We start from the raw sequence: 11,721 nt of genomic DNA, 5'->3' as shown, positions 1-11,721 counted from the left end.
AGAACTTTGTGTATTGCTTTGTACACAGAATTAATTAAGTTGTTGTTCAAAGTATTTTTCCAGGTTAAGAAAAATATCTTATAAATTATGGAGATATGATATATTATTAGAACCTGAATGGTACTTGGTGATTCGTGCATACATACATGTGAGTTGTGAACAAACTCTAGTTAAAAAATAACAGCACTTTCACGTAAAAATTGTGTTACTATAATATGGCTATTTAGTTTCTGAACATTTCCCTCTCTTTGACTAGTAGAAGAAAGAGGAGCATCATGAAGAAACAGAACGAGACCAGAGTTTCTGAATTCCTCCTCCAGGGTCTCCCTATACCACCAGAAGAACAGAGCTGGTTCTTGATCCTCTTCCTGGTCATCTACCTAACCACTGTGTTGGGAAACTTGCTCATCGTCCTACTTATCAGGGTACACTCTTGTCTCCACACACCCATGTACTTCTTCCTTAGTCTTTTGGCTTTCAATGATGTGTGTTTATCATCTGTCACGGTTCCTAAAATGTTAGTGGACATGCAGAGTAATCACAAGTCTATCCCCTACTCGGGGTGCATTTCTCAGGTATATTTTTTAATATTTTTTGTTTGTACTGACAATTTCCTTCTTGCAGTGATGGCCTATGACAGGTATGTAGCCATCTGTCAGCCATTCCAGTACAACAAGATCATGAGGCAGGAGCGATGTATCTCATTAGTAGCTTGGTCTTGCATCATCAATTTTTCACAAGCACTGATGCACTCCCTGCTCTTGATCCAAGTGTCCTTCTGTGGAGATATAACCATCCCCCACTTCTTCTGTGAACTCACTGCATTGCTGGAGGTAAGCTGCTCAGAAACTTCACTCAATAACATGGTCATATTCATTGAGGGAGGAATGTATGAATGTATTCCATTCATTTTTATCATGGGATCTTATATCTGCATATGGTCCATTGTTCTGAAAAATCCTTCTACTAAGAAATTCTTCAAAGTCCTTTCTACTTGTGGTTCACATATTCTCATTGTAGTTTTATTCTATGGAACCGTTGCAGAAGTGTACTTTTTTTCCTCACCAGCCATGTCCAGTGCTAAAGAAATAGCTGCTTCTGTGATGTATATGATAATCACTCTGATGCTGAATCCTTTTATCTACAGTCTGAGAAACAGAGATATAAAACAAGCCCTAAAGGTATTTACCAATAAGATGATATTCTTTAAGTCTGAATGATATAAAAATTATATACAAAAGTATAAGGAAGCTATTATACAAGAATACATATTCTCAGAGCTCTGATAAACCTGTTTACACACAAATCTCTGAGAGGTTGGTATTTCTGTGTCCCACTCTACTCACATAAAACAGGTTTTATTTCCCAGACTGACCGGTCAAGAGAATGTTAAAGGAAGAGAGGCTTACAGAAATAATGTTTTCTATTAAATTTTATTCTGAATGTCCACTATAAATTTTTAATGTTTACGTTGCATTTCCTCTTAAATATGGATTTATACCAGTCCTCAGAATCTTGATATTGCCATCAGATATCAAGAAAGGAGGAAAGAAAGAAAGAAAGAAAGAAAGAAAGAAAGGAGAAAAGGAAGAAAGGAGGAAAGAAAGAGAGAGGCAAGTTCTATGCTATTTATAACAAACAAACAACTGTTCTAAAAACAATCATAGTCAGTGAAAGGTGAAAGGTGAAAAGTGAAAGATCTACACAGGAAATGATAATGACAGAAAAGTCAGGGAAGCTATATTATAAGATAAACTTTTGGCACAATATGGTAGCAAGACAAAGTTATGGAAACAGGGTAATTATAAAAATACCAATCCACCAACATATAGTTTATTAGAACATATGTAACCATTATAGGAACACAAAATTAAGTAAACCATTATTGACCTACATTGAGGGGAATATTATGGCATTCCAAATATGAGAAATCTTAAATGCATTTACAACAATGGATGAATAATCCATAAGAAACTTGACAAGGAAATAATGGTCTTACTGATGCATTAAAGAGATCTTTCTAATATATTAAATGGTTAGACTATTAAGGCAGAACATTTAATCAAAAATGGTGCATTGGTGGTGGGCAAGGCGTGATAACATTTTCTCTGAAATAATATATTATACATATATAAGAATTTATTCTCTTGCTACCAAGTTCAAGTCAATAATTTTTTATTTAAAAAGCTACAGAACAGGTACCAGAATGATAGTACAGCTGGTTAGGTGCTTGCCTTCATGTGACTGAGCTGGGCTCAATTCCAGCACTCCAAATGGTCCTCTGAGTACTACCAAGACTGGTTCCCAAGTTCTCAGGCTGCGATTAACCCCTGAACATTACTGGTGTGTCCCCAAAATGAAAACAAATAAAAAGAACTGACTGGCATAAGAAATAATACAGGGGGCCAGGCACTTGCTTTGCAGACAGCTGACCCAATTTTGATCCCTAGCACACATATGGTCTCTGAAGTACCACCAGGGGATACTCCAGAGCACAGATTTAAGAATAGACCTGGAGCATCACCTAGTGTGACCCATTCCTTGCACACAAAATTAAGCAACAGAATACACCTTCTTTTCATGGGTGTATGGAATAGTCACCAAGTTTATAAAGCCTATGATGGGACACAAAATAATTCTCGATAAATATAAGAAAAGTCAACTCAAATCAGGCAAATTTTCTGTACTGATGAAACCACAAATCAATCATAAAAGGTTGGTTAAAAGATCAAAATAGTGGCATGATATTACATGATCCTGATCATTAATTCACTTGATTAAAAAAGAATGAGAAATTAAAAATATGCAAAAGCAAGGAAAGTGAATGGATTATCTCATTAATAAGGTAAAGGTAAAGGCCCTCCCGTTGATCGTCGATTTGCTCGAGCGGGCCCAGTAACGTCTCCATTGGAGACTTTGTTGTTACTGTGTCTGGCATATCGGTAGCTTGCCTGGCTCTCCGAGAGGGGTGGAGGAATCGAACTCGGGTCGGCCATGTTGGCCGCTTGTAAGGCGAACGCCCTACCCGCTGTGCTATCGCTCCAGCCCCCTATTGACAAAATTTGCTAGGTACTTGATAAGGACCTAGGAGAGTATCCTCAACAAATGGGAGAACAGGATAGCTGCATTAAAAAAAAATTTAAAAGAATCTGAATCCCTGTCTACCATGCAGAGAATTAATTTTAAATGGATTAAAGTCCTTGATAGTTGATTCAAATCCAGAGAACATATACGGAAAACATGTCATAACTCTCCTTGATATTATCTCAAGAAACAACTTGACTCAAATCATTGGCCGGAAAAATAGAACTAATCACAAAGGAGATCACATTGGATTATGAACTGTTTCCTCTCCAAGAGAAATGACTAGAGGGATGTGGTGAAAAGAGAACCTTTATTTTCTGTTATGGGAATGTCTTCTCAATCTCTATGGAAAGAGATATGGAAATTTATTTTTGTTAAATAAGAACTCTGGACTCTGCACCAGGCTGTTTTCACTCAGGGCGTCCCAGAAAGAGGGCAGGCAAGAATCCTCCCCTCCCCAAGGTACCCAGCCTCGGCAGCTGACCTCTACTACCCAACCGCCACCACGCTCCAGGCTGCTTTCCTAACACATTATAAGACACTTCTCATTTTCCATAATTTCCACACCATTTTGATGGAGTTCAGACAGTAGGCAACAAATATATATATATATATATATATATATATATATATATATATATATGAGAGCCCAGCAAGCTACAGAGTATCCTGCCCGCATGGGCACAGCCTGGCAAGCTCCCCGTGGCATATTCGATATGCTAAAACCAGTAACTTTAACAGGTATCATTCCCTTGACCCTGAAGATGAGTAAGATGAGGCTGCTAAGATCTCAGGGCTGGGACGAAAAGAGGCCTTACTGGCACCCGCTCAAGTAAACTGACGAACAATGGGATGACTGTGATACAGTAATACAGTGAAATAAGATTAGAGCTCCCATGCAACAGAGCAATACCGCTTCTTGACATCTATCCCTAAACTATAAAAACATGAATTTAAAAGGATATATGCACATTATAATCATTGCAGCATTTTGTACAATAGTCAAGATATGGATTCAGCCCAAATGTCCAACTATAGATGAATGAGTCAAGACACTGTGGGATATTTACATTATGAAATCTTGTTCAGTTTTAAGAAAAGATGAAATCACACACTTACTTCCTACCTGGATGGATCTGGAGAGTTATACTGAGCAAAGTTCATCAGAGGGGATGAATAGATACGGAGCAATATGTCTCACGTGGGTTAAAAGATACACAGAAATGAAACAAATAACAGAAATGGAGAGACAGTTCACAGAGCTGAGTTTAAGGGGTCAGAGATGTATCTGAGTAAAGTAAAATTTTAGACAATTCTTTCAATGACTAAAAATGGAAAGAATATACGCATAAAATTCAATACAATATTTAAGTTTAAAATACTTATAAGATATGTGGCATAGAATCCTTTAATTTGTGATAAGCACAGATTTCAAAAGATTTATAGTAATCTGTGTGCCAGCAATTCTATTATGGGAAGTTTGTAAATCATTGACCTAAATCATTTTTTAATTATTTCTAAAATAAGAAAATACATTTTATTTTTTTAAAAAAATATTTTCTCTCTCTCTTTTTATTAGTGAAACATCATGAGGTACAGTTGTAGACTTACAAACTTTCGTGCTTGGGTTTCAGTTATACAATGATCAGTCAAGTACCCATCCCTCCACCAGTGCCCATTCTCTACCACCAATGATACTAGTAGCCCTCCCACCCCCACACCCTGCCTCTGTGGCAGGGCATTCCCTTTTGCTCACTCTTTTTTTCAGGGTATTGTAGTTTGCAATAGAGGTATTGAGTGGCCAACATGCTCGGTCTATAGTCTACTTTCAGCACACATCTCGCATTCCGAGTCAGTCCTCCAAACATCTTTTACTTGGTGTTCCCTTCTCTATCTGAGCTGCCTTTTCCTCCAGCATGTGCTGCCGGCTTCCAATCCCTGGAGCAGACCTCCTGGTACTTATCTCAACTATTCTTGGGTGTTCGACTCCCATTCTGTTACTTTATAATCCCCAGATGAGTTCAGTCTTTCTATGTCTGTTACTACTCTCTTTCTGGTCTTTTTCACTTAGCATGATATTTTCCATGTAGAAGCACTTGTATGTAAATTTTATGACTTCATCTTTTCTAACAGCTGCATAGTATTCCATTTTGGAGATGTACAAAAATTTCTTTAACCAGTCATCTGTTCTCAGCAACTCAGGTTTTTCCCCCAAATTTTGGCTATTGTGAACAGTGCTGCAATGAATAGATTTCAAAGTAGTCTCTGATGATCTTTTGAATTTCTTTGGTTTATGTTGTGACATCCCCCATCTCATTTCTGATTCTGTTTATTAGGGTTTTCTTTCTCTTTTTCTTTGTGAATGTTGCTAGTGGTTTATCTATCTTGTTTATTTTCTCGAAGAACCACCTGTTGGTTTCATTGATCTTTTCATTTGTTTTTTGGGATTCTATATTGTTGATTTCTGCTATAAGTTTTTTGATCTCTTTCCTTCTGCCTGTTTTGAGCTCCTTTTGTTGGTCCTTTTCTTAGACCTTGAGCTATGAAGTCAAGTTGTTTATGTGGGCTCTTCTTCCTTCCTGAGAAATGCTTGCAAAGCTATAAATTTCCCCCTTAACATGGCTTTAGCTGCATACCATAGGTTCTGGTAGCTCGTGTCTTCATTCTCATTTGTTTCCAGGTATCTTTTGATTTCTTCCTTGATTTCCTCTCTGACCCACTCCTTGTTCAACATTGAGTTGTTTATTTCCAGGTGTTTTATTGTTTTATTTTCTGCATATGTACATGATTATCTTCTATCTTCAATGCATCGTGGTCTAAGAAGATAGTTGATACAATGTCTGTGTTCCTGATTCTGTTGAGGTATGCTTTGTGGCCCAGTGCATAATTTATTCTAGAACCTGTTCCATGTGCACTGCAAAAGAATATGTATTCTTTTTGGGGGGTATAAAGTCCTGTATAGATCTATTAGCCCTATGTCTTCTATTTCTTCCTTCAGAGCCATTATTTCATTGCTGAGTTTTAAGCATCTTGATCTATCTAGAGGTGATAAGGCAGCGTTGAATTCTCCAACTACTATTGTGCTGCTTGTAATGTCCTTCTTAAAGTCTGTTAGCAGTTGTTTTAGGTATTTGGCTGGTCCCTCATTGGGTGCATATAAGTTTAGGATTGTGATTTCTTCCTGCTGTACATATTCCTTGATTAATAAAAAATGGCCTTTGCTGTCCCTTCTAATCTTTTTCAACCTGAAATCTATGTTGTCCAATACTAGTAAGATCATTCCAGCTTTTTGAGGGGGTTGTTTGCTTGCAGGATTCTTTTTCATCTTTTGACTTTGAATCTGTGTTTGTTCTGGTTGTTCAGTTGTGTTTCTTGTAGGCAACAGAATGTTGGGTTCTGTCTCTGAATCCATTTTGCACTCTGAATCTCTTAATTGGTGAATTTAGACCATTGACGTTGAGACAGATTATTGTCATGGGGTTTTGTGCCATCTTTCTGTAACGGTTTATTGTGCTTGTAGGGGTTTTTCTTGTCTTACAGTAGCCTCTTTAACTCTTTTAGGTTTTGTTTTGAGCCTATGAAGTTCCTGATCTGTTGTTTATCCAGAAAATAGTGTACTGTTCCTTCAAGTTTGAGTGAAAGTTTAGCCGGATAGAGTATTCTTGGTGAAGCATTCATTTCAGTGAGTTTTTTCACTATATCCCCCCATTGCCTTCGGGCTTAGAGGGTTTCCTCTGATAGGTCTGCTGTGAATCTAAGGGTGTTCCTTTGTATGTAATTTCCTTCTTTGACCTTGATGCTTGCAGTATTGTGTCTCTATTGGCAGCATGGCAGCATCGCTCATTCTAACCATGATATGTCTTGGAGTGTTTTTGTTAGGGTCTCATTTAGCTGGAGGGTAAAAAGAGTCCAAAGCTTCATTAGGTGTTACTCTCTTAAGGGAGCTCTCTGAGAAAGAATTCTGATGTTTTGGCACCCTTTGGACTCCTTGAATCTGGATTCCTGTATTGTTCAGCTCTGGGAACTTTTCAGCAATGATTTGTTTAACCGCGACTTTTTCATTGAGACTGTTTCCCTGACCTTCTGGTCCTCCCATAATTCTAATGTTGTCCTCTTGCTACCATCCCCTATTACTCTGATTTGCTCTAGAGCTATTTTGGGGTCTCTTGTCATTATTTGTTGTTGACTGTAGGCTTCCTGCAGCTCATCTTCCAGCTCACTGATTCTGTCTCCAGCTGTAGCCATTCTACTGTTGAGGGCGCAGACTAAGTTTTTTAATTTCATCTACCGAATCTTTTATTTGTGACATTCCTGTGCATAGCTTTCCACTTTCTGATCTCATTTCTTCCTGTATTTTCTTGATTGTTTCTTTCATAAAGGTAAAGGTAAAGGCCCTCCCGTTGATCATCGATTTGCTCGAGCGGGCCCAGTAACGTCTCCATTGGAGACTTTGTTGTTACTGTGTTTGGCATATCGAATACGTCACAGGGAGCTTGCCAGGCTCTGCTGTGCGGGAGAGATACTCTTGGTAGCTTGCCGGGCTCTCCGAGAGGGGCGGAGGAATCGAACTCGGGTCGGCCATGTTGACTGCATGCAAGGCAAATGCCCTACCGCTGTGCTATCGTATCTCACCCTCCTTTAATTTACTGGATATCTGTCTCACTGTTTCATTGACTTCATTGAATATCTTCATTACTTCACATCTGATTCTTTCTCAGAGAGCTCCCTTAAGAGAGTAACACCTAATGAAGTTTTGGACTCTTTTCACCCTCCTTTCCTCGTGGTGGATATTTGCATTGTTTCTTCATGTTGCTGTGGTGGTATGGAGATTCAGCTGTTACATGAGGTTGCTAGATATGAGTAATTTACCTGCAGCCCAAAATTAGGCCACACCCACCTCTCCAAAGGCCATGCCCACTTCTGCAGAGGCCACACCCCCTACAAGTACCTGGTGTGTGGAGGGAAGGTACGACCTGGGAGGAGAAGAAAACCGGGCATAACAGGATGAACAGGAAGAGACTCAGGATGGTGGGCGGGCAACCCAGGTTCCTAGAGGATGCCTGGGGTGTGTATGTAGGGAAAGCGAAGTTCTGGATTTGACTGACCTGGGAGGAGAAGAAAACTGGGCACCACGAATATATTTTGTTATAGAAATGTAAAAATCACGATTTTAAAAAAATACCCATGATGTATTCGTTATGCCAAACACAGTAACAACAAAGTCTCACTATGGAGACGCTACTGGGCCCGCTTGAGCAAATTGATGAACATCGGGAGGACAATGCTACAGTGCTACAGTTTTGAAAATTGGGCTGATGAAATTGTGATTATGCCATTCTGAGTAATATTGCTAGAAAATTAAAGAAAAAGTCACCAAAGGGTAGAGAATACTTCTAAGTAATAATGAAATCAAGGATTTGTATCCAAAATATATAAAGAACTGTACAGTGAATTCTCTTTCAATAAAATTACTCAACTCTCACCTTTATAAAATGCACAAAAAAATTTCAAGACTCAAAATAACAAAATAGTTTTGGGGGAGTCAGAGATATATTACAGAGATTCGGCACTTGGTGTGCTTTGAGATTGTCATGAGTTAAACCTGAGCTCAGAGCTCTGAGTAAACTCCGAGCACCCTGGGTTTTGGCTGAAAAATAAAACAGAATTTTAAATAGGCAAAAGATTGGAAAAGATGTTTGTCGTAGACAGATAAGTGCTCAGTACATTAGTTATTGAGTAATGATAGGAAAAGTATAAAGCCTTCACTCCACGTTTACAAATTATAAAGCTTTCACTCCACGTTTATGTTATAATCATAAAGTCAGATCATAATAAATGTTGATCACACCTATGAGAGTATTGATTTCAACAACAGTGACCTCCAAAATTTATCTGATGGCATTCAAATTCTTATTCAACATTTGCAAAGGTGGAGAATGATATGATGAATATGAAAAATGGAGGAAGTCCTTTAAAATTCTCATCATCCCCACGCCTGAGTCTCAGCCTGCTAGCCCAACACGAACACTCCCAGCATCTCAGGAATCCATCCTACCCGCCCCCAGTGCAGACCCTCCAGTGCCGCTTTGTGCGCTCTCTCTCTCTCTCTCTCTCTCTCTCTCTCTCTCTCTCTCTCTCTCCTCCCCAGTCGAAGCCCACAGACAGCACAGCAGGGAGCGTGACCTCCTGGGGGGAGGGTGCAGTTATTTTCCCCTTTCACAGCACTCTATACTCACATTTCAATCTCCATTACTTAATTCTGTAGAGAACATCCTAGCTATCTCAAACAATAAGCCAATAGTCCACTAGACTACTCTATATCCCCAAAATACCAAGAAGCTTTACACATATTCTTTTTTTTTTTAATTTTTATTAGAGAAACACTATGAGGTACAGTTGTAGACTTACAAATTTTTGTGCTTGGGTTTCAATTATACAATGATCAAATACCCATCCCTCCACCAGTGCCCATTTTCCACCACCACAGGTCCCAGTATCCCTCCCACCCCCCACCCCCCTCCCCCCCATCGCACCCTGCCTCTGTGGCAGGGCATTTCCTTTTGTTCTCTCTCTCCTTTTGGGTGCTGTGGTTTGCAAAAGAGGCATTGAGTGGCAATCATGTTTGGTCTAGAGTGTACTTTCAGCATGCTTCTCCCATCCTGGGAGGATCCTCCCAACACCCTTTATTTGTTGCTCCCTTCTCTCTCTGAGCTCCATTTTCCACTAGCATGTGTGTATGCATATTCTGATGCTTCACTAGAGACCTCATACAAGTCACAGAGAAACACCTGAGAGGAATGTGGTATTCTAAAAGGGGGAAAAAGGCGATCACCATCGATTGAGCTCATCCAGAATCCTTTCTCGCACCAAGAGGGAAATACTGATAGTGAACTGGAAGGTCCCACCTCCACACTACCACAACAACATGAATAAACTAGCACAAACCCCAACAATGAGTAGAGGATGAAGAAAAGAGTCTAGAAGCTTCAATAGGGGTTACCTACAAATGCAGTCTCTCTGATAAAGAATTCAGAGATGAAATGTTTAAGATGTTCGATGAACTCAAAGAAATGGTGGAACAGGCATCAGTAAATTAAAGGAGAACATGAAAGAAACAGTGGAATGGACAGCCAAGAAAATACAGGCAGAAATGAGAGCAGAAATAAGAAAGCTACAAACAGAAGTGTCACTAATTAAGGATTCGGTAGATGAAATTAAAAAATAAAAAGCTCAGTGGGTGACCTCAACAGTAGAATGGCTACTAGAGTTAAAACTTCTTGGTATATTTTTTTCTTGATCAATAAGTACTGTCTATCCCTGTCTCTAGTTACCTTCTTTATTATTTTTTTTACTTATTTTTTGCTTTTTGGGGTCACACCTGGCTATGCACAGGGGTTACTCCTGGCTCTACACTCAGGAATTACCCCTGGCGGTGCTCAGGGGACCATATGGGATGCTGGGAATTGAACCCAGGGCGGCTGTGTGCAAGGCAAATGCCCTCCCTGCTGTGCTATTGCTCCAGCCCCTAGTTTCCTTCTTTAGACTGAATGCAATTTGATCTGATATAAACATGGCTGTCCCAGCTTTTTGTTGTTTGTTAACCATTGTCTTGTACAATAGCTAAGATATGGAATCAACCTAGGTGTCCAACGACAGATAAGTGAATTATGAATATGTAGTACCTGTACACAATAAAATACTGTGCAGCTGCAAAGAAGATGCAAAAGCATGCAATTTGCTGCAACATGGTTGGAACCGGAGGATACGTTGAGTGAAGTAAGTCTGAAAAAGAAAGACAGACACAGAATGATATCACTTATCTGTGGTATATAGAATACAATAAATGAAAGGGGGATGCTTAGATCATCCTTGACCACAGGGTTTGGAGAGAAGACAGAGAGAAAGAGTAACTAATAGGGGAAGAAGAGAACAAGAAGTACTGGGTTCAAAGGCATCATGGCTTTAATCATACTAGTGATATGAGTGATATACCCAAAACATGGATTCAAGAGAACTGAAAACATTTGATCAAAGGTCAACCACTGAACCTTTTTAATGTGCCTGTCAAGATGACATGTGGAGGTGTATTGGGAAATGAGATGGGGAGAGAATCTGAGAACATTGGTGGAGGGAAATTGACACTGGAAGAGGGATAGGTATCAAATTATTGTATACTTAAAATGCAACTTTGCACATCATGAGTTATTAATAAAAATTTTAAAGTAAAAATAATAGAAAACCACCTCACACATAATTCAAAAATTGGCTTCATTCAATCATCTAGGTCTTTTGGCTTTTGAACAGCCCAGAGAGGTCTTGTGAACACAACACCATAATGTAATCATCATTCACACTTGTAACAGTTTTCATACTTGGAGTCATTATTTTTATACTTTAAAAGTCACATATGTCTATTGTAAAATAAATATATGTCATAAATTAGGTAAATTATATAGAGAATGATATGTCATCATGACCTTTTCAATGAGAATGTTATGGCTTGTTATTAATTCTTTTCTCATCCATTTCTACACTATCGTGTCAAGGCATAAGCAAACTTAAGATGCATGTCATGTTCAATTTCTATACATGTATGCATATATTGGAATAGCCACCTGAATCAATACAGAAAACAAT

At 38.9% G+C, this 11,721-nt stretch overlaps 1 protein-coding gene across 1 annotated transcript; it reads left to right on the top strand.

The window, feature by feature from the left end:
- Nucleotides 1-275: 275 nt before the first annotated feature.
- Nucleotides 276-1,220, top strand: LOC130045732 (olfactory receptor 1J4-like). Its single transcript, XM_056138569.1, has one exon. It carries the CDS (start codon nucleotides 276-278, stop codon nucleotides 1,218-1,220), a length of 945 nt encoding a protein of 314 aa, XP_055994544.1.
- Nucleotides 1,221-11,721: the final 10,501 nt, after the last annotated feature.

This window comes from Sorex fumeus, unplaced genomic scaffold (genome assembly GCF_029834395.1).
Source record: "Sorex fumeus unplaced genomic scaffold, SorFum_2.1 ptg000129l, whole genome shotgun sequence".
In the NCBI taxonomy this organism is placed as follows: Eukaryota; Metazoa; Chordata; class Mammalia; order Eulipotyphla; family Soricidae; genus Sorex; species Sorex fumeus.
Note: the sequence above shows the minus strand (reverse complement) of the source record. Positions and strands in the feature narration are given on the sequence as shown.